We start from the raw sequence: 27,804 nt of genomic DNA, 5'->3' as shown, positions 1-27,804 counted from the left end.
AGTGGGACCCAGTGACTCAAAAGAGACTGACTCCTGCTTTACAAGCACGATCTTATCACTCTCATTTTATAGATAAAGATGCTAAGTCTCAGAGAGGGTGAGGATCTTGGCCAGGGTCATACAGCTGGTTGAGTGAGGGAGCTTAGATGAAGGCAGACCTTTCTGATTCCAAGGTCAGTGTTCTTGAGAGGCCCATTGCCACCTCCAAAGTAGCCCCTCTGTTAAAACTATGACTGATTTAAACAGAATCCACAGCATAAAAACCATTCCTATTTTATCCAAAAAGATGAATGCAGCTTTTGCATTCCAGTTGCTAGTGTACCCTTGTTTTTTTTATAATAGAAGAAAGTTTTCTTTGGCGGTGAAATGAGTTAGCTTTCCATTGTGCCAGATCTTAGGGGGTGGGAGTAGAGATCTGAGAAGGGGCACCATGCCTGTCCCATGCATTTGAGTATTTCTCAGCCTACCACTGCATCCCCAATGGATGTGTGATCAGAGACAGAGAAGCTCTGTAGACTCTCATGCTGCCCTGTGGGTTGCTGCCTAGCTCACTGAACAAATGAGAAAAGTGAGGCCTCGGCCATTGGGTGGTCTGCTTATAATCCCAGAGCTCCAACCATTGAAGTCCTAGTTCTTGCTTTTCTTGCTGCTGCTGCAACCTTGGTCCAGTTTCAATAGCACTGACTTAGCTGTGTGATCTCAAGCACCTTATTTACGATTCCTATGACTCTGTTTTCTCATCTGTAAAATGGGCTGGCTGGTTGTTGGACAGTATCAAATGAGATGTCTGTAAAGTGTGTTCGCAGAGGTCCTCAGGCAGGGGCTGGCTACTGAGGAGGGCAGGGACTCCCTTGCTGCCTAAGAGGTGAGATGGGCTCATCACCAAGCTCCCACCAAGGCTGGGAGCCAAGTCTGACATGTGGGTCCAGTCTCAGCTGCAGCGCAGAGCTTCCTAGGTGAGCAATCAGGACTGGTTGACAGGGGACAGACACCCTGCCTCTCATCTTTGTCTCTCTGTCCCTTACTCAGAGCCTCAGCACCAGACGTGGTGGCTTTATTTCACGCTCCTCTATATTTAATAAGCAGGACCATGACGAGATTCGGTGACCTCAGGGCCCAAATGGACTGTCTGCTGGCATAAGCGGTGCTTGAGTCATTTCCCAGGGATGAGCACTGGGCAGGTTTCCAGGAGCTGAATTTACCCTCCGATTCTCTGCTTTCCTCTTTGCCTCCCTGCCCCCAAGCTCCATTTTAGAGTTTCCAACTTCCTTGGCTTTGGGAGGCCATGGACCAAGATAGAAAGTGAAACAGTTACTTGTTTGCAGAGGCTGTCCATGCCCCTGCCTCAGCAGAGGCCCCAGGCTCAGTGTGGGGGAGACTGTGGAGGCCCAAGGCCCTGACTCAGGCCCTGGGGCTCCTGCCTGGTGGGGTGCTCCTGTATCTGTATCCACTAGAGGATGTGGGCTCAGTGGCCTATGTGCCTGAGAGATGCAAGCAGAATATGATAGGGATTGAGAGGAGGGACAAGCTGGGGCAATCAGGGCAGGCTTCACAGGGGAGGAAGCATTATGCATTGGACCTTCCTTGGAGGATGGGTTGAAACATGTATATGACCAAATACAAATGAAACCTTCGAAGAGTGAAGAAGGACTTAAAACAGAAGGTAAATGTTCTCTGACCTCCCTGTCTCCCCAGCCAACTCCTTGTTCCTGTTTCTAAACTGTTAGTATTTTCTTGTGTCCTTTTAGCAACAGTCTATGAATATGTGAACTATGTATCTATTTTTCCATCCATCCATCCATCCATCCATCCATTTTTTAAAATTTTTATTTATTTTTATTTTTATTTTTTACATCCATCCATTTTTTATTAAAAGCACAAACAAGATCCTATAGTGTTAACTTCCCCATTTCACTTAGCGACCCATCTTGGCAATCTTCTCATGGCAGTGCACATGGGGGCAGTTTACTTCAGCTGGTCGTGTGGTCCTTGCGGGTGGCCTGGAAGGTACAGCGAGATGAGAAAACTCAGTGTGTGCAAGGAGCTTTGGCAGAGGTGTGCGGGAAGCAGTATTGCCAAGTGGTCAGAAACCGAGCCTGACCTTCGGATTTGGAAGATCTGGGGTTGAATCCCAGTTGTGGCACTTTCCGGCTGTGTGGCTCTGGGCGAGTTTCTTTACCTCTCTGAGTTTCGATTTCCCCATCTTTCTAGTGGAGCTAATAATGCTTCTCTCTGAGAGTGTTAGAGACTTTGAGTGAAAGCACTTACCACTCACAGAGGCACCTGGCAAACGAGAACAGCCACCCATTTTTGTAGCTGTTGCTGTCACGCATCATATGGGGCAGGGGCAGCCGAGCCCTGTCAGGTAGGGCTAGGTGCATGTTGGGTGTTTCTGAGCGACATTTGGAGAGAGGAGGGCCAACAGATCGATCCGAAGCTTAAAATAGCCTGGAAGTGCAAGAACAACAATAAATAAATGGGTTCCGGATGCTTTTAAATCTTGGCATTTCCTGATCTCAGCTCAGCTGGTCCAGACAGCTTCATCAGCGTTTACTGCTGAGGCCGGCGGCACACGCCTCCCCTGGCCGTGTCCCAAAGCTGCTTTCAAGAAAATCAGATCTAGAAAAGTTTGGATCTCTGGCACTGGGCCAGCGGGTCATGGATGCAGGTTGAAGATCAAGCAGTGTTGGGGTTGGTTCCATGTGTGTGGAAAGTTAAGGCTGAGGGGATGAGGTAAGAGGGATGAGGGGGTGAGGCGGTTGCCCAAGAATGGGGTTATTCATTCACTACCCAACTGTTCATTGAGCACTTACTAGGTGCCAGGTGCCAGGGATATAACAGTGAGCATTATTAAAATGCCCATTCAAAAGAAATGTTTGATTACTAACTGTGGTAAGCCCTAGAAGGCTCAGGACCTCCCGAAGGCCGAGAGAAGGTGCAGTAGGGCTCCTCACGTGGTCTTCGGGGCTCAAGGAAGGCTTCCCCTGAGAAGTAAAGAGTGAGGGACAGATGGAAGAGAGAACTAGGCACAGCTGGTCTATGGGTGGGGATGGCATCCCAGGCAGAGAAAACAGCACATGTAGGGACTCTATGTAGGAAAAGACCCTGGCAAGTGCTGGAGTGAAAAGAAGGCCAGGGGGACCAAAAGTGGAGGTAGGGGTAGGTTAGTACTGGGACAGGTAGGCAGGACCTTTCAGGCCTCAGGAAGGATTTTGGTCTTTATCTGGGAGGAATCGGGCAGGCTGTGTATGAAACAGGGCCCAGGGGGATGAGATCTGCATCTTGACCAGATGGCTGTGGTAGTTCCTGTCCAGAAGCTTGGGGGCGTCTAAAGTGGAAGCAGGAGCCTGTGGCTGCCATTCAGGTGTGAGCTGATGGCAGTGTGGACTGGATCCGTGAAGGACTAACTCTGACTGGGTGGTGAGGAAGCTCCAGCAGCCCAGAGAGGCTGCAGCAGTGCCAGCAGTTGCTTCAGGACTTGTGTAATAGTCTCACAAATGGCCATTGTCTTTTGAGCACTTACTCTGCCCCCAGACGCTCTACAAAGCCCTTCTTCTTAAACCCTCTTAAGAATATTATCCTCTGGTTTACTGAGGCCCAGAGGGGTTAAATCACCCTGCTAAGATCACATAGCTCAGCCCCCCACTGTCCAGCACGGTCCCTGGGTCAGTGTCCTGCAGTCAAGCCTGACCCTTCTCAGGGCTCGGCCCAAGCCCCCTGGCTTCCGTCTGCTTGCTCCAGTGACCTTCGGCGTTGGGTCCCCCTGGCCACAGGACCCGTTCAGAGCTGGCCTGGAAAGGCATTGTCACATGTTGGCCGAGGGGACACAGTATGTGTGGCTCTTGCTCCTCTATCCCTCCCAGCCCGGTAGCTTCTGGCAGTGCTTTTGACAAGCCTGGTGCAGGACGTGAGCTGAAGCGGCTGCATCTCTGGGTTTCACATGTCGCCTGCCTCTTGGGGATTCAGATGTCTCTGCTGCTTGTTTTTTGTTTGCTTCTTTATTTCCTCTTCTGTCTTCCTTTCCCTCTGCTCCCACCCTGTCCCCATCTGTTACTGCCCTGTGGGGGTCTTTGCTTTGCCTCCCACATGCGCAGGCAGGACTCGGAATGGAAGGAGAGGCCTTCCAGGAAGGAGAGGAAGCAGCGGTTTGGGCTGCTGTTACCTGCGGGGCACCGGGCAAGGCTCTGGCAGGCACCGTCTTACGTAACCCTCACAGCCGTCCCTGGAGGGGTGTGCGTCATTATCTGTCCTCTGCAGACAGGGGATGCTGGGGCTCCAAGGCCTGAAGTGCCGAACCCAGGATCACATGCTACAACCTGAGGCCTCATTTTAAAATGTTTGCATCCCAAACTTAAAAGTGCATATGAATCATCTGGGGTTCTTGTTTAAATGCAGATTCTGATTCAGGAGGTCTGGGATTCAGCATGAGAGCCTGCAGAATTTCGTAGGCTCCAGATGAAGCCGATGCTCTAGGCCTGTGGGCCACACTTTGAATAGCATAGTGAGGAGCTTGCAGATCTTCCCACATGCCCTCCCATGACTCCCGTGCAGACCCAGGCCACCGCGAGCTCCATCCCTCAGTGGCCACCACTCCGTGCAATACGGAAGGGGCATCAGGGGCTTTCCCACCATGCCTGGCACATCATGGGGTGAGCCTGCACATCCCAAAGCCCCAGTTGACTATGTATGGTCTCCAGTGCTGGCTTGTGTTGGAATATAGAGAAACTGAGGCTCAGAGAAGTAGAGGGACTCATTCAAGATTGGACACCAGTAGTGCAGAGAATTCAGGGTTCTGACCCCCAATCAGTGTTGTCTGTTACTGCTTCAACTAGGAGTCTGCCGTCTTGGGGTTGTGAATCCTGCTCCTTTCTTTAGCTTTCTATGTGATTGAAGGCAAATTAGTTCTCTCTGAATTTTAGCTTCCCCCAGGGAAACATGGCTTCACCTTTGCTTTGTTGTGACAATCAGATGGGAGAATGTCTAGTTTACAGCCTGAAGGATTCATATGAGCCCTGAGCCCTTCGGTCCCAGCTGGGTGAGGGAGACTTCACATGGCAGAGAAAAGCAGGTGCTTCAGATGGCGCTTACATGCGGGGATGGCAGGAACTCTGTTCCCCGAGAGGTCTCACTGTCCTGTATTTGAAAGCTTCCCACTTCTTGCCTATTTCCCATAAGGCTTTGGTGATAATCAAACACTGTGAGGTGGTTTCCCTTTCATAGTTTAGGCACCTGTTAACTCCACTGTTAGTGTTTACTAAGGAAGCTCTGCCCTGGCCCGGAAGCCCGTGGCACCCTCTCATGGGATGCAGAAGAAGGGAATGGAAATGTGGGATTTGTCTGGATGCAAATCCATTTTCTGTTCCTAGTTAACACATTTCTACACAAGGCAGGTCCACCTGTGACTGGAAGGAGCCAGTGCCTCAGGCATGGGGGACATGGGTGACAGGGGGCCTGCTAAGTAGGCCTTCTTGGCCTCCTTCCTCCTCTGGCCCTCACTGACCACATGACCAGGGAGGGCCTGCTGGGGCCAAAGAGAATCTGTTTCCCACCAGCTTTATCTGGGAGTCCATGGGTCTGGGTTTCTCATCATCTGACCCACTGGAAAAGAAAAGGCAGGAATTTCCATAAGGGAATAAATGGATATGGAAGGAAACCACCCCCTCCCCACCCCCAGTAAAGGCAGGGATGAGTGTGAGCGAGACTTTGCAGGGATCACAGTAATATGAAGCTTAGATACCAAAACTGCCCTGGGAAATGGGGGTTCTGTCCCTATTACCACCCCCTCCCCCCGTCCCGCCGAGTTTTAGTGAGTACCTACTCTGTGTCAGACACTGTTCCAGGCACTGGGATTCAATAGAGGGCCAAGCCCAGTCCTTCGCCCTTATGTAGCGTCCATTCTAGAGGAGAGACAGATGCCCCCCTGGATTTGTGCTGTGGATAACATTCCCTGTGGCCCAGTGGGTTGGGTGTCAGGAAAGTCCTCTCTCACTGAGACTGAATGTTGGCAACGTGGCCAGTGACCTGGGGAAGTGTCCCAGGTGGAAAGCCCAAGCTAAGAGGGCTTTGTTCCAGGGAGAAGGCGGCCACTATGGCTGTGGCGTGGGGCATGTGGGAAGGTCCAGGAGATGGTTAGGGGGGTGGGGGGCGCAGGCCAGGCCATACTGAGCCTCATAACCTGTTGAGGACTTTGGGTTTTTGTCCATGGCAGTGAGGAGTCAGGGAAGGTTTTTAAATAGGGAAGTGAGTGACTAGCCCTAGTCTTAGCTCTGCTCCCTGCTCCCTGCTCCCTGGTTGATGGTAGGAGAGCCCCTGCTCTCTCGGATGGGGCCTTGGATCCCTCCTCTGCTGGTCTATACCAGCAGCCTGGGACCTAGACTTCCTGAACCCATAAAGAATCTCAAAGGTACTAGCAGGGCTTTGAGAATGTTTCCCCCTCCCCATTATTTCAAGGTCTAGTAGATCAACTTGCACAGAGCAAGGAGAAGAGCCCCCTCCCCTGCCCCAATAGTGTTATTGACAGCTGTAGTCGACCTGAGTAGGGGCAGGAGGGTGTAGCAGCCAAGAGTTTGGTACCTGAGTCTGGATTCTTATTTCTGCTTAGCAAAGTCCTGTTACTTCCCCAAGCCTTACTTTGTCATCTGCAGAATGGGGAAGTACGGCCTTCGCAGGGCTCTCACCTACCACTCAGGTGCTCTTACTGATGGATACCACCTACCTGGGAAGCGGCTTTTAGTCTAAGGGTACAAATTAACCTCCGAAAACCCTTCAGTTGCCTGTGAAATAGTGTGTGTGTGTATAATAAGTATGTACGAGTGTGTGGGTATGGGGAAATCTAGAATTCATGTGCAGAGTATAATGTCACCATATTTCTAATCTCTAAGAAAGAAATAGGAATTTGGCTTCTTATGTGCATGTGTTTTGCCAAGCTCATAATGTTGAATTCACTTAGGTTCAATAGGAGTATGCTGGGTTGCCGCTGTATGGTTTTTAGTTAATAAAAATGGAAAAAACTAATTAATTAACTCCCTCCTAATCTCTCCCACTTCAAAGCCCGGGGCCCTGGTGGGCTGTGGGAGAGATGATGCTGGGGGTTCCCCAGGGAGCCCAGCGTGGGAACCACAGGGCCAGATGGGCTGCGAGGCCCCTCCCGGCTCCCACGCTGTGCAGCAGCGCAGCAGGGGCAGTTGCGGCGTGAGCGTTGCTGAGTCATCTCTCCCTCCGCGGCCGCGTGTGTTGGCTGACAAGCTGAGGCTGGTGTGCTGGTGGCTGAGACCTGGCCTGGGTTCTTGAGGGAGCTGAGTTCGGCTTCTTCCTGCGAGGCTGGGACGGGGGGCGGGGGGAGGATCCTCAGCTACCCACTACCCCTCCACCCACCCAGCGTCCCGGCCCAGCTCCTTAGCACCGCTGCCCTTCCTGGTGGGAGTGCTGCCCAGAGGCTCCCTGGCATGAGGGCAGAGTTGCAGTCAGCGCTGGGCAACACCGGTCTGGAGATGTGAGCTGGCACCTTGCTGGCCTGTGGAGTGTGACATTTCCTCAAATGCCACAGAGGGGCTGCCTGACCTTCACCCCCCTGCCAGGACCCCCTTTCTGCCTCCTTCTGGGTTATTTATAACGGTGCTAACAGGCAAAAGGGCTTCTCGGCTGAGCCCTGGCCCAGCTCTCTGAGACTCTTCCTGGCAGCTGGGGCAAGAGACACATAAATAGAACCAAAGAACACGGACACTGTAGGACCCCAGAGGATACCTCTAGACAGAGTGTGCTGGCTACTTTTTCTTTTTTTTAAGGTCTCTGGCACTTTTAATATTTATTTTTATTTTGTTGTAGTAAAGTATACATAACATAAAACTGAGCATTTTTTAAAGGGTCCAATTCAGTGGCGTTTGGCCCATTTACAATGTCAAACAAATATCACTGTCACCTATTTCCAGAAATTTCCTGTCATCCCAAAGCCATCTCACATATGAAGACGGCTGGCACATGCTTAGGACCTTCCATCACCCCAAGGAAATTCAGATTTTGAGGAAACCGCACAAACTGAGAGATGATGAGAGAGAGGCCCAGCCAGTTCAGGATTCCCACAACTTGATTAGAATGTCGGCAGTCGCCCCTTTCCGCAGCGTGGAGTGGGCAGATTTCCCAGGGCCCGCTGAAACCCTCTGTCTTTCTTCCCATTCAGGAAAGGGATCAAGACAGGAGGGGATGTCCTGGTTGCAGGGAGAACCTCGATCTGCTCTAATCGCCTTCTTTCCTTTGTTTTTTTTAAAGTTTTAAAAATTATTTGAGAGAGACAGAGAAAAAGAGGGCATGAGTAGGGAGAGGGGCAGAGGAAGAGGGAGCGTCCCAAGCAGACTCCATGCCCTACTTGGGGCTCAATCTCACACCCCTGAGATCATGACCTGAGCTGAAATCAAGAGTCCAATGCTTAACTGACTGTACCACCCAGGTGCCCCTAATCTCTTTCTCTTCTTTAAGCAAGATGTACTCATTTAGCAAACTTCACTCCTTTTAAATAGGGCAAATGTTTTGCAGCTCACCATGGTGCTGAATGCTGCTTCCCACTCGGTTGGACCATTCACTACCTTTGATAAAAGTTTCATAACAGTTCCTTGCACGCAGACAGCACTTCAGTTTTCCCAAAACACGTTTCCATCTAAAACACCACACTGGACAGGCCTGGGATAATCCCACAGCCACCAGAGGGTTACGGATCCCTTTGGAGAGATGTGGAAATGGAGACCAGAGTGACATGATCTTGGACATGATTGGGCTCCCTCCAGTCTTCTGTACATACAGTAACTCACCATCTCGTCCAGACTGGCATTAGGGTGAGGCCAAGGAGACACATGGTTCAGGCACAAAACTAGAGGAGATGCCAAAAAGTCAGTAATCAAGAGAAATCCTATTTTAATGCAATGTTTAAAAATAATTAGTTGGCACCTACATAGCCATGCAGAACAAAAACCAAATCTTTAAATAAAGGCAGGAGCAGTAAGAGTGCCATACAGAGGAGTCACAGAGGTGCCTGAAGCAAAATGAAAAATCAGTACTACTGGCCTGTCTTTATATAGAATTTTGATATTTTGCTCAATGTGGGGGTTTTGCACTAATGTTTTTTTTCGGAGTGTTGCATTAGGAACAATCTGTCTTGATTAATGAAGTTTTTGGGTGCCCAAAGGGGAGGTGCCTCCCTCACTTCATCCCAACCCTGGCTCTGATTCCCCCTTCCAATTTCGGTGTCCTAGTGTCACAGAGGACCCACCTCCCAGGTCCCCAGGCCTCAGGTCACCATATGCCAAAGCCTCTCAACCACTGCTGAGAGTGGCATTGGCTCTCTGCAGTCTATTTTTGTGCTTGCCCTTCAGCGACTGATAAAATGTTGCTCTGGGTACAGCTGATGTGTTGAAATGGTGAGTGTTCATGTCAGGTGGTTTGTGTGATCGGATATCTTCATTCTTGACCTCGCAGAGGGGCCTGGAACCAGGAAAGCAAAGGAGCTCTTGGTGGTTTTGCCTCCACAGAGATGGATTAAACTTGAAATCGTGATCTGGTCACAGAGGCTACCAGGCACGTCAGCCTCATTTTGGGGCTATATGGGGAAAATCTCCATGCTGTCTTTTTACTTTCATGCACAATTTATGAGGCATGTCCACATTTATCTGATTTTGCTTATTGAGCACCTACTAGGTGCTGAGTATCTGCTTAGTACTAGGGGAGCATAGGTCCTGCTGGTGCAGAGCTACTAGTTAGGGGAGGTGACAGCGCCGAGGTGGGTACATGGAAACTGGGGATGAGCTCTAGAGGGAGCTGGTGGCGGCTGTCTATTCACAACAGGGTGAATAGACTCAGTGCCTCTGAACTGTACACTTAAAAATGGCTAAAATGGTAAATTTTATGTTATGTGTATTTTACCATGATTTTTTTTTTTTTTTTTTTTTTTTTTAGTTCTGGAAAAAGAAAAGGAGAGGAAGGGATGTCAGGGATCAGAAAGTGGTAATGGAGGGCATGGCAGCAGGGTGACCAATAAGAGGGGAGATGGGCAGCTGCTGCGGGGTGCAGTGGTCAGGAAGGCCCATCTGGGAGAAGCCCTGCACCTGCCACAGGGATGCTAGGAAGCGACCAGCCCCTTGGAGATGCAAGAGGGAGGAGGAGGAGGAGGAGGCCCTCCGGGTGGAGAGAGCGTCAGCACAGAGGCCCCAGGCTGGAAACTCAAGCCATACGACAGTTCCCTGGGGGAGGCTGGTCTCAGGAGATGCCAAGAGGCTAGGTGATGCCCTGCAACTAGCAAGTGACGAGTCAGGGCCAGCTCTGCCCCTGCAAATCTTAACAACAGATACGTGTACACGCTTTGCAATTTACCAAGCACTTTTCCTGCCACTCTTTGAATTCAAGAGCCCTTGAACTCAAGTGTATAAAATGGACTGCAATTGCAGGCAGGCACAATGCGTGGATCACACTGTCCCCAAAACACCTTCACTCACTGCCTCGCTCACTCAAGTGGCAGGACATACTCCAGCCTTTTCCTGTTTTAAAGTAAAAAATGCAATACACACCACCTTCCTGGGCCGGGGGCAGCCTGTGCCTTCTGAAAGGCCGCTCTGACAGATGCCAGTGGGGACACCGTGGGGCCAGGGCTTAGCTGCCAAGGGAGGGGCACCTGGGCCCCGCATAGCCACCTGCCAGGGCATCCGAGAGCTGCTCCACCCCAGGTAACCCTGCCTGGGCACAGCTCCAAAAGACTTTGCAGATCTCTGTTGGATAAGGGGCTGCTTGAAGGCAACATGGAGGAAGAAAGGAGATGGCTGTGTAAGATAACATCCACCTCAGGAGACTTTCTGCCTCAGTTTCCTTATCTTCAAAATAAGAGATGAGTCTCTAGAAGTCTCTCTACAGTCTTCCAGCACCACCTGCCCCATACTGTGCTGTGTTTGTAGTCCATCGTAAGGATTTATTTCCTGTGCTGTGCAGGCCACAGACCATGTACAATAGGCATCTTATCTGATGGGAGTGGGGAACAGTAGCTGGGGGTGGCAGGGCATGGTAGGGGCTGGAGAGGGCAATTCTTAAGAAAAGTCAGTGAAAGCGCAAAATCGTGAAACATAATAATGAAGCCATGTGACATGTACATTATTTCCAGTCTTTTGCTCTAGAGCTGTCTGTGGTGCCAGCGCCGAAATCCCAGCTCATCTCCTGCATAGGCCACACCCACAACTGCACCAGGGCTCCCGTTTCCAGATTGGGGATTCATTCCACTAGATCAAGAATTTATAGTAACAAGCGGGTTTGGGAAGAAGCACAGCTGACCCCCAGTATAAACAAGCAATCCAGCCAGTGGGAGTGGCCTTAGGGAGTCCTCCCTGCAGCTCCGGAGCACTGTAGGCATCAGCGAACACTGTTGTCACAGGAGGAGATGGACAGTGTTGGTGAACGTGGGCAGCTGGTTAGGGGAGCTCCATCCTATTCCCCTGCCTACCGTGCAGAGCTGCCTTCACAAGGTCGCTGGTAACTGGTCATCCTTCCTGGTTAGCGGAGTCTGGCCAGCTTGGAGTAGCCCAGTTTGGAGTACTGGAAACCGTTTTGCTCTTTGAGCTGGGGGACTCACTCACCAGACCTGATGACCTTCTGTTGGGTTGCCTTGACACTAAAGCCCTGAATGGGCAGTTGTGTGGCTGGGGCCTTGGGTGCTGCCGAAAAGGGCTGAGCATCACTGAGTTTTGCTCGACAGGCCTGGGGCCTGATGCTTCCACGTGGAAAGGGCCTCATGTTGAGGAGCTGAGGTGCTTTAGCTTTGAGTGTTTTGGTGGGAGAGCCTTTCAATGGCCTGGTTTATCTAAGCTCTGGGTGTTTGTTCTTTTAGGCTGGGCTCAGAACCTCTCAATTATCTACTTATCTTTCCTGGAATTTAACTTTGTGTCTGTGGTTCCTAAGTCCTGTTTCAGGGGATGCTATAAGTATTTCTGTATGGACTAAGCTCAGTTACTCTTCTCACTGTACTCCTAGAAGCCTCTTTAGGAGTTTTGTACTCATTTGGAAGACAGTGGGAAGATTAGATTTTTCTTTTCTTTTCTTTCTTTCTTTCTTTTTTTTTTTTTTTTTGATATAAGAGAGATGAGTTAGTCACAACTTTCTCATTGATAGGTGACAAACTCCAACTGGCATGTAATCTGGAAAGAGAACTTATTCACTCATGTAACTGTGAAGTAAAAAGAACAGACTCACTTCAGGCACAGCTGGACCCAAGTGTTTAAATGATTTTATCAGGTCTCTCTCTCTCTCTCTTTCTCTTTGCTTCTTGGCTCTGCATCCTGCGGGCCGACTTCATTCTGAGGCAGGCTCTCTCCCCAGGCAGTGGCAAAGATGGCTGCCAGCCTCTCCAGAATTAAATTCAACCAGCTGAGCCCCTTTGTCTACGTGCCTCAGCAAAGTCTTGGTGTTCACTCTGAGCCATCCCTGAACCAGGTGAAGTACTTGTTGTGGTCGCTGGATGAGGCATTTTTAATTAGCCAGACTGTGTTTACCTGGACCGTCTGGTTGGCACGCAGAAGCAGCTTCCCCAAGAAAAATCAGCAGGCTGCCACCGTTAGGAGGAGGAATGGGTGGGAGGCCAGCCAAATCACAGAGGTGGGAGGAGAAGAAAACATCTGTAAAATGAAATGCTTTGCAGGGACTTTACGAACATTTACCTTATTTCCTTCTTGGAAGGCAAGTACAGGTACAGAGTCATAGGTCTAGACCAGGCTAGTTCTATCTGATCAGTAGTGGCTCCTGAGGCTCCATGTTGAGCAGGCTTGGGGCTCAGCAGGAAGTATAGTTGTGTTCAGTTAGTGGTGTCCACCATGGTTAGGAAGGTGGGAAAGGTGACCCCACTGCCAGGTACCTGCCACCCTAGCAGATGGCGTGGCTGGTCTGGGCATTCCTGATTGCAATTTAAAAGGGGAAACGTGCCTCAGACCATCAAATGCAACTTCTTGTCAGTGGAGGAGGTTCTGAGCTGGCAGTAGGGTGCCACCCTAAGTACCGTCCTATGCATAGAGTAACCAAGATGGTGGTCAAGAGGTCTGTCAGGCCTGGGTAGGGGCTCTGCTCCTCACCATCCCAGGCAGGCCTGGAAAGAGCCAGTGTAGTCTGGCTGTCAGGGAAAGGTTATGTCTTCAACAGAAACCATGAGTGATGATAACAGTGGGATTGGGGGCTGGTGGAGGTTGAAGGAACACAGGGTTGGAAGAGCCAGTAAGGTTTAGTACGGAGGGGATGGGTCAGAAGACATGTTTAAGCATTGACCCTCTGAGAGCCCTGTTTTTCCATGAGTCAAGTGGAGATGCTGACCATCGACCTCTTCCTGCATCTTGGGAAGGTACCAGTGAGACCATAGCTGTGAATGTCTCTTGAAAGTCAACTGTAGGTTCTGTATCATTCCATTCATGGGGTGTCCAATGCATGCTAGGCACACATCCCTATATTGCTTTACCTTTGTGAGAACGCTATGAGGTAGGATTCTTTTTATTTTCTCCATTTCGTCAGTAGCAACCAGGTGGCCAAAGTTATGTCCTGACCTCAAAAGGTTAGCATTAAACAGCAAAGCCAGGGCCCAGACCTTTGTGTAGGCCTCTTTCCATTTCATGACAGTCCTTCTCGCTCCACCTTTGTCTTCCCCTTGGTAAATTCATTCATTCATTCACTTATTTATTAAGTGCCAGGTTCTACCTAGATATTTACTGAAAGCCTATATGGATTTCAGAAACTAGATTAGTACAGAATTGCATCGAATGCTTGAGCAAGAGGGGTCTGTCCCTTTGATGTTCTCTTTTCTAGAGAGGGACAGTGAGAACTGGGAGGACAGGTGACTGTGAAGTGCACACGTGGTAAAGGATGCATAGTGAGTATGCACAGCCCCAGAATCCAGGCTCTGTCACTGCAGCCTCCCTTCTTCCCCCTCCTGCTTTCTACCACTCAGTGACTCTGACAGTGTGCTCTAGGCCAAGGACTAAGCTTGACAATTTGCTGATTGCAGTCAGGAAAGTGGAGCCACCAGTTTTTCCTGAAGATGCATTCTTTCTTAAGCAGAGAATCGATTTCCAACAAGATACACAGGCTTCCAATGAAGCCACTTATGTGAATCTGTACAAAACACCATTAATCCACTGCTAGGGCCATTTATCTCCCTGGCTTAGGGCAGCCGCAGCCTTTTCAGATCAGGGATATGATGCTGCTGGAGGAATGGGTACAGAAGGCTCAGCAACCAGAGGGACATCCCATGGCATGGGTGTAAGCAGACCATTGGTGGGGACCAGAGATGGCTGGCCATCTGCATGAGTCCAGTATACAGCACAGTGTTTGTGGCCCCAGACCTGTCCCTGAACTTGCCATGTGACTTGGATCTTTCTCAGCCTTTGTCTGAAAACCCCCCGCCTTCCCACCTGTAAATGGGAATATAAATGGTCTTGAATGCTCCTGTCCACTTTCAGAAGCAGATGCCAGGCAATGGCATAAGCTTTGCAGGGAGCAAAAAGACTTGGCTTTTAATCTCTGCTTCCCTGTTCTGGGACCCTGGGTACTGTGGGTTGAGTTGTGTCTTCTGAAAGAAGATAGGTTTGAGCCCTAACCACACAGCACCTAACCCCCAGCACCTCAGAAAATGACCTGATTTGGAGATAGGGTCTTTACAGAGGTCAGCAGGTTTAAGTGAGGTCATTAGCAAGGACCCTAATCCAGTATGGCTGGTCTCCTTATCAAAAGAGGAAAGATAGGCACCCACAGAGGCAAGACGATGGGAAGGCATATAGGGAGAAGGCCACAAGCCAACAAGAGTGGCCTCAGAAGGAGCCACCCCTGCCAACCGCTTGAGCTCAGGCTTCTAGCTTCCAGACCTGGAAAATAAAACATTCCTGTTGTTTAAGCTCCTGGCCTGTGGTGCTTTGTGATGGCAGCCCTGGCAGGCTGATCTGAGGGCCTGGATCTCCAAGTTCTCTGATGAATAACATGGGGACAATGATACCTGCCCTGCAGGGTTGCTTTAAGAATCAGATGCGAGGACACTTCTAAGGCATGTAGTGCGGCCCTGGCTTTTGGTAAGCAAGCATTTGTTGATGACCATGGATGTGAGTCCTGTGTTGTGCCCTCCAGCTCCGCTAGGGGGCCTGCAGAAGAGCCCGGGATGGAGCAAGGCCTCAAGTCAGACCTTTCAAAGAGAACTGGGTCACCCAAGGCACCCCTTCAAAAAGCCTCTCTAAATATGGAGAAGGCCAGAGAAATTACTATTAATGCAGTTCTTAATGGTTTTTAGCCAGAAAGTGGCCTCAGCCCTAATCGACAAGGCCGCGAAGCTGAGGTTTCTTTATTTTTATGTCCTAGGTACACTTTGAGTATGTTGTGCTGCTGTGGATAATCCATAAGTGCAGTAGTCACGGCCATTTAATGCGTGTTTGGTAAAGGAGGCGGCATGGTTTGGATGGGAAGGACACTCACCGGATGACCCCGAGCAAATCCATTAGTCTCCCTGGGCCTCGGTTTCTCTTCCTGTGAAGTGAAGGAGGGAGACCAAGCAGGCCAGGAATTCTGAAGCTTTGTGAGAAGGCCTGGAAGTTACATATACATTTCTTGCATGTGCATGCGTTGCTCAGACATGTTTTATGGGCAACATAAAGGCTATCCACAGCTCTTGTCTGGTTCCCGAAGGGGCCTCTGACTCCCAGATTGTCTGCAGTGACTCTCCTGGACAACCTCTCAGGGCTGCCAATTCCTGGCCAGTCTGGGATTCTGAGACTCTGATTTTAAAGTGGTTTCTAAGCCTCAAGAAGCAGGTCCTACAAATGTGGCTTTGCTGAGTTCCTGGGATGAGAGGGATCGGGGACATAGAAAGAGCTCCCAGAGAGCTCATTGCTAAAGGCTTTGCTGACCGGGGGGACCCCAGCTGCCCAGTACTCATGAGTCTGCTCTGGCCCTCACTGCAGCAGAGTGGGATCTCATAGCCCGCCACCTGTCCCTCTCCTGGATGCTCGACCTGCCTAACCTATCTGCCTGCGCCTCTGTGCTGGCCCCACCCCCATCACACTTGGAGTAAAACCCAAATCCCTTGCAATCCCTCCCTGATCCGGCTTCCACCTGCCTCTCTGGAGGCATCTTCCCCCATCTCCCCCTCGCTCCCCGAGCTGCAGCCTCACTGACCTCTGGTCAGTGCTTTATGCTCTAGCCTTGGCCCACGCTTGGGTCTTGGCCTTGCCGGGCCCTCTGCCTAGAACATTCCTCCCCACATCTTCCACTGCCTGACTCCTTCAAGTCTCAACTCAGAGTCAGCTCTTCCAGGAAGCGTTTCCTGAGCCCCCACTATCCGAGACTTCCCTTCCCTCTGTTACCCTCGCTCAGCACACCTGGCCTGTTTCCTTCAGAGCACCACCACCACCCATAAGGAAGTATTTATGTGTTTTTCCCCTCCTAAGATGCCAACTCGTGAAGGAATAAACTGTCTTACATATCTCGGGGCCCGGCTCATTGTAGCATTTAATAAATGCGGGAGCACACTCACCAGCACGGCTAAAATTAAAATGACTGACACCACTAAGCACTGGGCAGGGTGTGGAACAGTTGGCATTCTCAGCACAGCCGGTGAGCATGTACTATGGCACAACAGTTTTGGAGAATGGTTTTGTAGTTTTTAAAAAGTCACATATGCTGACTCTGTGACCCAGCAGTGCCACTCCATTTACCCAAGGGGGCTAAAGGTGCATGTCCACACGAAGATGTGTACACACATATTGCAGACTTTGTTCACAATAGCCAAAAACTGGAAATAGACCATCTAGCTGCATCCCCACAGTCTGATGGGACAAAGAGGGGAAGGAAGCCCCCGGAGGTGGCTGAGAATCCACCCAAGTGTTTCCTGCAGCCAGGGCAACTGAGTGGTGGTGGCCAGTAGTAGTAGTAGGGTGTTGGGAGGGGCCTGCAGCGATCCCAGGGATGGCCCTGGAGACAGAGGCTCGCAGAGCACCCTGGTGTCTGGTCTGAGAACAGGGGACCAGCCACTTGAGAGAACCTGGCGCTGGTGGTGCCCGTGGATACAGAGTTCTCGCAAAACACCAATTAAGACATTTGACCCAAATTCGGATAAAAGCCTTTTTCCTGTGTCAAGTTGAGCTAATAATATACATTTGTTCATAATTTATGAGGCTTAGTAAGTGGGAACAATTAAGGAAAAGGCCTGTGCAAAACCTATTTCTTTTAAGCGCTACATAGGCCTTTTCTTGTTCTCGAAGACAGGTCTACGCTCTCTGACTGCCATGAAACACTTTTTTTTTTTAATTATTATTATTTCTTACTTTTATTAGTACTGTTACTACCATTCATGGAGCGTCTCCCAAGCCAGGCTGTAGCATTGCCTTGTTTAATCTTAACTCTGTGAGGCAGGTTTTGTCCCATTCTACAGATGAGGCAGTTGAGCTTCGGAGAGGAGAAGAGCTGTGCCCCAGGTTTCATAGCTGGCACATGGGGATTATGATTCAAGTCTACCAGCCCCCAAGGGCTGTGGTGTATGCCGTTTCTGGGTCAGCCTCCCAGCTCGGGCTGTTTGTCAATCTGCAGGGCAGCCCTTCTATGGGTGGTTGTTCAAAGTGCGAGACCAGGGTCAGAAAGCCGTTGCCTTCTGATGAGTTGGCTTGGAGTTAGGCCTGAGAATCTGCATCGTCTCTAACACGTTCCCAGGTGGTGTTGACCCTGCCGGTCTTGGGACCACACTTTGAGATAGGCTGGGTCAGTCAGGGCTGCCACCATAGTCCTCTGGGCCTCCCCCCAACCCCGTCCACTGCGGACAGGTGGATTTATAGCCTTGTAGAACTTTTCCTGTATGTTTGCTACGTATTATCACACACAGAGAGTTGTATAGTTGGATTTTTCTCTTTACATGCGTGGGATAATATTCTACATGCTATATTCTACAATTTATTTCCACTTGACATGTCTTGGGCATATACCTCTGCCTCATTCTTTTTAGATGCACCGTGGTATTCCATGCTACAGTGATTATGGTTTTATTTACCTATGTCCACGGACAGGTGGTCTTCCACATTTTAGACTTTACACATAGTCCGATAAAATCCCTGAGAACATAAATGAGTATTTCTCCAGAACATCATCATCCCTCAATAATGTCGGCCATTATTATTACTGGGTTTTGTTTCATTATTAACATTGAATTCCAGAAATCCCCTTTCTGGTGGGGACAGTAATGTACATGAGTATCTATTTACAGCTTCTAATGAAGTTTTCAACACAACAGTTCTGATAAGAGGAAAGAGGTGCTATGGGAAAAGGGCTTTGAGGGATGTGTAGGAGTGCAAAGGAGGAGGGGATGGAGCAGCAGGCAGGATTTGTATTGCCAGGGCCTGGCTTAGCTCCTGGTAGATTCAACCGTTGCAGGAGGGTGAGGCCTACCGTGCCATTCCTTGGTCACGTGGCAAAATCAGGCCTTGACCGAGAGCTGCCAGAGATCCAGGCCGGCAGCACCATGAGTTAAGAGGGTCTGTGCCTGGGTCCAGCCAAGCCCAGCTCTGACTCAACTTCCTTCTTCCTGTCTCTTCAGAGTGGGGTGTCTGGGGAGGAGCAACTCTGCGCAGACTTTCCTGAGCTTGACCTCTCCCAGCTGGACGCCAGTGACTTTGACTCAGCCACCTGCTTTGGGGAGCTGCAGTGGTGCCCAGAGAACTCTGAGACTGAACCCAGCCAGTACAGCCCCGATGACTCCGAGCTCTTCCAGGTATGTCCTCTGAGCCTCCAGGTAGCTCTCTGCTCCTAAAAGCCTGGCTCTGCCCCGTACCACCTTCTTTTGCATTTGCTCATGCAAAAAAGTCTTATCACCCACCAAAGCTCTTGGGACCCTGCCTCTTATCGTGGATCTGCTCTTGATCTTGGGAGTTCTTACCCCTTGCTGGGCCCGTTACCACCCCTGGACAGCGAGGATGGGGAAGAGCTGCTCCTGCTATGCCCCCCAGTCAGAAATGAGCCCCTCCATGGGCCCGGGTGGCTTAAAACCCCAAGACCCTCCTACCCTCTATTACCTCACTGAATTCTCATCCCTACCCTGTGAGGCAGGCATGATTATAAACCCATTTCATATATGAGGAGACTGAGGCTTGGAGAAGTTAAAAGTCATGTGCCTGGGGCGATTTACCTAGTCAGTAGCTGAGCTAGATGCAAACCCAGTCTGCCTCCCTCCTGAGCCAGGGCTTTGTAACCACGGCTACGCCATATTGGAGATGACTCACATGTATTGAACAACTGCTCTGTGGCAGGACTGTCCCTGTTGTGTCTATTAACTTATTTAATTTTCTTAACAACTCTTAGAGCAAATACAGTTGTCTCCATTTTTCAACTGGAGCCCAGAGATTCTTTAAAAAGAGGCAGTGCCAAGAACTGTGAACATAAGGCCTCTTACCTTATGCGCTCTGCGTCCAGTCTCAGGGCATGTGATGGGTGACATTTCCTTTAAGAAGCCCTCAAGTATGGAATAATAAGTCTGGGATTTGCTTCAACATACAGCAAGCTCTGCTTGCATTTGCATATGTGGGTGTGGGTGTGTAGGGGAGGGTGTATGGGAAATAAGATTGGCCGTGTTGAAACTGAGTGATGGGTACAATCGGATTTATTATTATTTCCTTGAAATATGCTCCCCTATAAAGACTGGGGGGAGAACCCTTAGTCCCCGTGCCTGTCTGGCAATATAATACTAATAAACAACAATTTAACCTACTATTGTGCCGTGCTCGTATGCCGTGAGCATCATCTCAGATAGTCTCAACAGATTGTAGCATTCCTTCTAGAAATGGAAGCTCCCTCTGTGTGTCAGACACTGTGCTGTCTACAATCTAGAGAGAAAAGTGACCCTAGATCAGTTAACACCGAAACTGTGGTCATGGTGACACGTGCGCAAAAGAAACGCACCAGGTGTGAGAAGGGGATCTAAAGACTGGGTGGTCAGGAAAGACCTCTCTGAGGAGGCCGTGCTTCAGTTGGAGGATGGTTGGAGGAGCCCTGTGAAGCTCAGAGAGCAGAGACCGAGCTTTCCAGGCAGAGGAAGCAGTAAGCGCAAAGTCCGGGAACAGGAAAGCTGGCTATGTTGGAGAACAGAAGAGCTGGCAGGTAGCAGCTAAAGGGATTGTGCCAGAGGGTAGTCGGAAAGGTAGGCAGGGGCCAGATCATGCATGCAGGGTCTCGGGGGCCATGGTAAGGGGTCTAGATTTTTCCTGAGACTATCCTAACCTATAAAGAAAGGACTATTAATAACCATTTTATAGGTGAGGAAAGTGAAATTCAGAGAGGCTAAGTAACCTACGCCAGGTCACACAGCGAGCAAGGGTCAGTGAAGATCTGAGGAAGCCCTGCCCCTCGCTGCTGTACAGCTTCTCTGCCAACCGTATGCAGAGCAGCAGGGCTGGGCTCTGGTTTGGGCTAGGTCCAGGGACCTCCATTCTTTATTTGAACAATAGAGGTGAGACCTACACTACGCTGCTTTACCCCCCTCCCCCCCGGGGGTGTGTGTGGCTCACTTCCAGAAAATACCTTCAGGCAGGGAGGGCTGATGAGCAAGAGAGGTTGAGATGGTGCATGGAGAACCCCACCCGAGCTGTACGGGCTCCCTGCTTCCTCAGAAAGGAAGCCAGCCCCTGCCGAGATCCCACTGTGCGCCTGAAATGGCCTTGGACGCCAAGTGAGCCTGTGTGGCCCCCGGGTTCCCAGCCCCACAGACGGAGAGGACCTTGGCCGACCTCTGCCCACCCAGCCCCGCCCCGGTCGTGGTCGGCACACCCCACCTGCCCTCCTAAGCCCAGGCCAGCGCCACCCATTCCCCACAGATGCGCCCCTGTGCGTGTGATGGTGTGGTCAGTGGCCGTCCCCCTGCCACACACACATCCTAAACCCCCTGACCTGGGGTCACGATGGCACCATGCGCTATTATATTCCCGGGCTCTGCGCAGAGCCCCGCACTCTCCCAGGGCTTCATGAATAGCCACCAAGTGGATAATCCCCTTCAAGCTGTCGTGTCGCCTCCTTAGGCAGTCGGTGAGTTACTTCCTCTCCCAGGCGCCATCTGTGTGGCGTGCCCGTCTCCCTGTGCCCCTTGGACGGTGAGCCCCGGGGAGGGCAAACTGCGTCTGGTTAGGCTCTGGGGGCGTCGTACGTGGTGAGGACTCGCTCTCGCTCTCGTGCGTTGAATGAAGAAGCTGATTGTGAAGCTTTCTTTCCTGTCAAGGACCAGACGTCGTGGCCCGTTCCACAGGCCTCAAGCTGGCGTCGTGGCTTCTCCCGCGGCCACAAGCTCAGCTTTCTCATTTGAGCGGCGGGAACCCTGGAGCCACCGCCTGGGTCCGAGCTGTGTTCCCCCAGGCAGATGGCACCATTGCTATGGAAACAGACCTCGAGGCAGCGTGACAGGGTGAACAAGTCCTCGAGGGCAGGGAGGGATGGTGGCCTCGATTTTCTGTCTTCCCAGAGTCCTCAGGCCAGGGCCACAACCATCACCAAGTATTTTTGGAGGAAGCAGGCACCTGGTTGTCAGCTTGCTGTGTGGTCGTGGGCAAGTAGCTCCCTGGGGAAGGAACGTGGTGGATTCAGTCAGTGGTTCTTGGTCTGTTGAGGGGAGGGTCCCCGTCGCAGTTTTCTGATGGAATCTGTGGGCCCACTGCCAGAAAAAAAGGGAGGAAAAAACTGATTTCCTGGGTTTTCTGGAGCCCAGTTGAGCCCCCTGGCTGGAGGGTGGGGGTGGGGATTTCTGAGTGTTCTTCTGGCCCTCGAAGCAGAAATCCTGTTCTCTGTCATTCCTTCAGGCCCCTCCTAGGCCTTCAAAGTGAAGCATTTTCCCTCGGATTTCTTTCTTTCTTTTTTTTTTTTTTTAATTTATTTATGATAGTCACAGAGAGAGAGAGAGAGGCAGAGACATAGGCAGAGGGAGAAGCAGGCTCCGTGCACCGGGAGCCCGACGTGGGATTCGATTCCGGGTCTCCAGGATCGTGCCCTGGGCCAAAGGCAGGCGCCAAACCGCTGCGCCACCCAGGGATCCCTCCCTCGGATTTCTTGAAGTCTTTTTCCTCCTTTTTCCTCCGGCTTGAGTGCAGCTCAGGAAGGCTGGGGTGGGGTTGAGTCTATTAATATCTCTTCCTTCCCTGATTAACTCTCCATTAATTTGCACTCCGCTTCCAAGCAGAGCAGGAGAGCCTGGCCAATGGGCCCAGGAAGAGGACAGGATGGCGCGGCCCCCCGTGATGTATCATCCTAGGTGCTGACGGACGCCGTGGACGCTGTGGGCAGAGGGGCCTTCCTTCCTGGCAGGGTCAGCGCTTCCAACCCTGTCTGTCTGGCTGTTCCCGAGCTGGAGCAGCCCAGGGTGGGCTGAGGAGAGGGAGGAGGCCTTTTGTTACTCATTTTGTTTTGGCTCAGCCTGTTGGGTGCTTCCTGAGGTCTTTGCCATTTTGTATTCATTTTCACATGGTGCCTGGTACACAGTACATCCTTGACCACCACCCTGACTTGCTGTGTGACCTTGACAAGTTTGTTTCCTGGACTTTCATTTCTCCGCCTCCACAACCCCACCCCTACACCCCCCCTCCCACCATCACCAGTGACAAATAGATTTCCTCATGAGGAAATGAGGAATGGCAGTTATTGCTTGGAGGGCTCTGTTACAGGTGCTGGTATGGGAGGCGCCTTGGTGATGCAGTCAGTTAAGCATCCAACTCTTGATTTCAGCTCAGGTCATGATCTCAAGAGTTGTGAGATCAAGCCCTGCATTGGGCTCTGCGCTGGGCATGGAGCTGATTGGGATTCTCTCTCTGCCTCTGCAGCTCCCTCTTAAAAAAAAAACACAAAGAAAGAAATATAGAACGATAGATACTGGTGTGGAAAGAACAAGAGCCACAATTGGGTAGTGATATAGGGGGGCAGTGGCACACAGGACCCCATGCTTAACATCATTGGTTACTTTGTGATCCCTGAGGGATCCAGCTCTGATGTGTGTGATAATTCATAGTATTACCACTGGACCACTGGCTCTTGTCCCTGTGAGAAAGGGGGCTCTTATTTGATCCAGTGCTGGTGACATTTCTGAATAACTTCCCTCTAGAATCTCTCCCTTGAGGCGCTAGCTAATCTGTTCCAGTGGCCAGAATGCATTGTTTGGTACATTTTTCCTTGTATTTAACAAATCTGCCCAGGTGCCACCTGCCCCAGGCACTGGGCTGGGCTGGGCTTGGGAGCACCCTTCAGTCCAGATCTGGCCTTCCTAAGCAGACAGTGGTGGTGGGGTGGGGGAGTCATGTTTTCCCATTTTACAGAAAAAGCGGCAAGGCTTAGAAGAGGGAACCGATTTGCTGGCAACCACCCTGTGGTGGTGGAGCCCCATGTTGTCAGCCCCCAGAGTGGTCATTGGGTCCCTGGTTCCAAGGTCTTAGTTAACTCCCTGTCAGGCTAAACAGACCACTCTGGGAATATAGGGGACTCTGGCTTGAGGGTGGTGGTTGTGTGTGTGTGTGGGTGGGGTGGGGGGGGCGGGGGGTGGTAGGGGGTGAGAGGAGCAAGCAGTCAAATGAGCCCATCACATTCTTAAGCCAGAGTCCACAGGCCAGGATCTGCCCTTGTGTGTCATTCCCACCCCACCCCCCACCTCTTCCACACACATACTCCCCGGGGCCTGGGTCAGGCCCGACCAGAACCTTCTTTTGACCCTTCTTTTATTTTAGCTCTAATCCAAAAGCTACAAGCACATTTGTTCTCTTCACTCCATGTTCCCCCTCTTTGAGTTACTCAGCTGCCTCACTGGTTGCAAGGCCCGGAGCAGATTCAGTGCAGCCAAAAAGGCTGTCACGAGATGCGTATTTCAGATGCACTTCCTGAAGGAAGGATAAACAGCCTGACCTGGGAAAGAGTGCTGGCGGAGGCATCATGTGACAAAAGGCGCCTCCTGCCAGAACAGGCCTGGCAGCCAGGGCTTACTGAACCAGGTGCTTGGCGCCTCACCTGGAAGCTACGTGATTGCCATGCTCCAGGGCCTCTGGGCATGGGGGCCACTGGGCTGGTGTCTGGGGGTGGGCTGGCAATCTATGTGCTGACCCCCGTCATTATAGGTCTTAGACATCGGAAAGGCTCAACTCTTGGCTGATGTGGGCCATGGTGGAAGTCCTGCCTCTGTCCCGGATTTGTTATATGACCCCAGACACCTGGTTCAACCTCCAGGAGCCTCAGTTTCTCCAACTGCAAAACAGAGATTAGAGTAGAACTCCTCTCCTAGAGGTTGTTGTGAGGTTTACCCAAGGCGGTATTCATGAGGCCTGGATGCTCCTCTCCTTGGCCCCCAGTGTTTATCCCAGACTTTGGCTCTATATTTTTTTCTCTGCCTGGGGTCTTTGGTTCTCCACCCTCCGCCTGGTGCCCGCATGCCTTTTGGGCCTCAGTTGAAATGCCAGCTGCTCAGAGCAGTTGTCTGTGACCACCCTAACTTGCTTGTAAATCTTCACCACGTTCTTCTCCATGGCAACTTCCTTTTACTTTCTTCCTAGATTTTCATTCTCTGAAATGATCTCGTTTGTTCCCTTTCATAAGTCTGTTCTCTGCTGGAGAGGAAGCTTCATGAGGGCAGGGGCCACACCTGTCTTGGCAATGCGGTAGGACGAGTGCCCAGACGGTGCCAGGTGCAGAGTAGCCATTTAGTACATGCATGTCAGGGGAAGGGAGGGAGGAGGCGGGAGGAGAGCCTGCCGTTGCCTCCACCACCACCATCATAGTGGCAATGGTAGTGGCAGGACCGAGCACTTATCATGCAGCAGGCTCCTTTGGTTTGCTAAGCAGCTTATTGTATGTACGTTAGCTGAGATGAGGTTAGGTCCTCAACATTAAGCTCAAGAAGTAGGTACTGTCGTTGCATGAGACAGATGAAGAGACTAAAACTTGACCAAGGACCCATACCTGAGAAGTGTGGGATCTGAGATGCAACCGCAGCCAGAGCCCAAGCTCCTGACCCCTCCTGAGTGGTGAGCATGGCCAAGGAGCCCACTGGGGAACAGTAGCGGTTTTATTATTGCCATCGTTCTCATTGTCATTGTCAACCCCGAAGCTGCCAGCCTGTACACTGCCTGCCTGGCACCCAGTGTCCTTGGGAGTGGGGGGCTGCAATGGCATGCTGTTCCCAGAGACAGAGGCCAGCTTTGGGGACCAAGGGCTTGTCCCAGGAGTTAGAACAGGAGGTTGTAGTGTGGAGCTGCTGTCCTTGCTACAGGGGACAGCAGGTGTCTTTCAGGTAGATAACCCTGTGCCCACCCCGATGAGCAGCAGAGCCAGGATTGGGGCTCCTAGGGCAAGGCTACTTCCAGTTTCACCTGCTGCCTGCTCACAGACTCTGTGATTCCTGGAGTCGATAACATATTTCTCAGGCATCTGCCATCCCAGTGATACCGAGAGATCTGAGGGCGGGGGAAGGATGGGAGAGGATTTGGCAAGAGAGTGATGTGGTGCAGCTGCATGTGCAGAGCAGATTTCTACCACGAAGACGTGAAGACGGCTGAGCCCGGGTACTGACTAACTATGTCCCTCTCTGCTCCACCCGCGCTCCTCGTTTCAGATAACTGACAGCGAGAATGAGGCCCTCCTGGCAGCGCTCACCAAGACCCTGGACGACATCCCTGAAGATGACGTGGGTCTGGCTGCCTTCCCGGCCCTGGATGGTGGAGATGCACCATCCTGCACTTCAGCTTCGCCTGCCCCCTCATCCTCACCCCCCAGTCCCAGCCCCTCACTGGAGAGACCCCAGCCCCCGGCACCTGAGGTGGACGACCTCTCACTGGTAAGAACCTATTTCTAGCTGCGGGGATGGTAGTGGCTGGGGCTGTGGTGTCTGCTTGTAGGGGTAGCAGGTGTAGGGGAGCCAGCTCCAGCCCCTGTGGGGGGGATGTCTACGTATCACTGACACATGGCGGGCAGCCTGGACAGGGCATGGAAGTCCCTTCCGGGCCTCCCCTTTCCTTGTGGTACTGCGGGGCTCACCTTGGAGGCTCCACCTGCACTCTGTAGGTCCTTTGGGATTTCATGGATTGACCTTCCTTGTGTGGTAAAACCTCGAAATTACATGTAAACCTCTTTCTAAAGGTTATACAGACACAACGGCAGTAAAAATTCAAGCAGAAAACGTGGGTAGTTAGAAGCAAAAAAAAACACCTCTTTGCCCATCCCACAGTTGAGTTCCTTGGCTGGAGGTAACCATGATTACCAATCTGTTGTGTGACTTTCCTCTTCTACTTTTTTTTTTTTTTTTTTTTTTAACACTGCAAAAGGGAGTTGACCTCATAAATGGCTCTGCACCTTTTCTCAATGAACTGTGTGCCTTGAAAACTCAGATGAGCACAGGTAGCTCGGCTCCATCCTTTTTGTTAGCTGCATTGTGTTCTTTTGTAAGGATGGACCATAACTTATTTGACTAGTCCCCTCTTGGTGGAGATTTAGGTCTTTCCACCTCTCCCTGTGACACTGCTGCGGTCAGTGCTTTGGTAGAGGCCTTTGCACATCTAAGTGGATGAGTTGCTAACAGTGGGATTCCTGGGTCTACCGAGACCCGGTATTTCAGTTTAGACAGATATTTCCAGGTTGCCCTCCACAGAGGTCAGACTGGTTGATACCCTCCTCCCCCCCAGCAGAAGTTAAATGTCTGAGTATCTGTGGGATGGGGAAGAATGGGCACATGGCGTTGTATTTTTCTGGGGAGAAGGTCTCCGTGTTTATCAGATTCTCAGAAGAGTCCAGACCTCAAAAAGTTACTGAAAGCAGTTGCTGACTCAGGCAGAGGGAAGCTGGAAGCTGGAAGCTGGAAGCTGAGATGTCATGGGGCGTGTGAAGTCCCACCTCACTCATGTATCTTGGGCTCCCTGCCTTGGCACTGGAGAACCTAGGTGCTGATAAGACTCAGCTGGAAAATCAGGGCTTATTGAGCTGGCGAGGGTCTTAGGTCATGGAAGGTTTGAGTGGAAAGGCCCTTGGTAACTCTCAAGTGCAGCTCTGGGGAAACTGAAGCCCAGAGCAAGGAGGGATTCTCCTGTGGTCACACAGCAAGTAGGTATTCTGACTCCTTTTCCAGGATCCTTTTTCTTCTCTCCCACGGCCTGCAAGTTCCCGAGAGTGGTGTGAAACATTTAGTAAGGACCTAGTGTGTGCTGGGCGTGAGAATATGTTCAGTCGTACGTGGTGGCTTCTGCTGACAGGACTCAGACTGGGTTTGAATCCCAGCCCCACCAGTTAGTGCTTGTGTGTCCTTGAGGCCCCTAATCTCTCTGACTCCGCTTCCTGGTCCATAAGGTGGGGTTAATAATAGGGTTTATCTCAAAGGCTGTTAGGAGGAGTACAGCAGATAATGCATGGAGAGCGCTTAGAGCAGTGCCTGGCACAAAGAAGTTGCTCAATAAATACTATCTAAGTAATAGTCCTGGTGGCAGTAGTAATGAGGAATTCTCTGTGGGGGTTCTGGAGAGGCAGAGAGCGACCCCTGCTGGCCACAGGGTGTTTCCCTCCCATGCCTCCGACTGCCTTCATTCCTCCCACACCTGTTGAGCATTTCAGGAAGTGTGCTAGGCACGCAGGTAACAGACTCACCAGCTAGACTTCCAGCACACCGGCAGAGTTCAGAAAGGCCCTGACGAGTGATCCAGATGCCCTGTTCTTAACCTGGAGTCACGGATCCCAGAGAGCCCGTTGGTGGGCTGGCCTCTACATATCTGTGCATCCTTCTGAGCTCAGCAGCTTCTATCATATCTTTCGAGGGACTCCTGAATCAAAAAAGGTTCAGAA

General features: G+C 51.2%; 1 protein-coding gene across 3 annotated transcripts in view; it reads left to right on the top strand.

Annotated features, from left to right (window-relative positions):
- Positions 1–27,804, top strand: part of PPARGC1B (PPARG coactivator 1 beta) — a 108,892-nt gene that overhangs the window by 60,015 nt on the left and 21,073 nt on the right. For all 3 annotated transcript variants that reach the window (XR_013378447.1, XM_077895933.1, XM_077895932.1), the window contains exons 2-3: positions 18,569–18,742; positions 25,592–25,813. Coding sequence is in view for 2 of the 3 variants with exons in the window: in XM_077895933.1 (XP_077752059.1) it covers positions 18,569–18,742; positions 25,592–25,813 (396 nt within the window). In the remaining variant the exon portion in view is untranslated. The remainder of the gene's footprint in view (positions 1–18,568; positions 18,743–25,591; positions 25,814–27,804) is intronic.

The sequence above is a fragment of the Canis aureus genome, chromosome 4, assembly GCF_053574225.1.
Source record: "Canis aureus isolate CA01 chromosome 4, VMU_Caureus_v.1.0, whole genome shotgun sequence".
Taxonomy (NCBI): Eukaryota; Metazoa; Chordata; class Mammalia; order Carnivora; family Canidae; genus Canis; species Canis aureus.
Note: the sequence above shows the minus strand (reverse complement) of the source record. Positions and strands in the feature narration are given on the sequence as shown.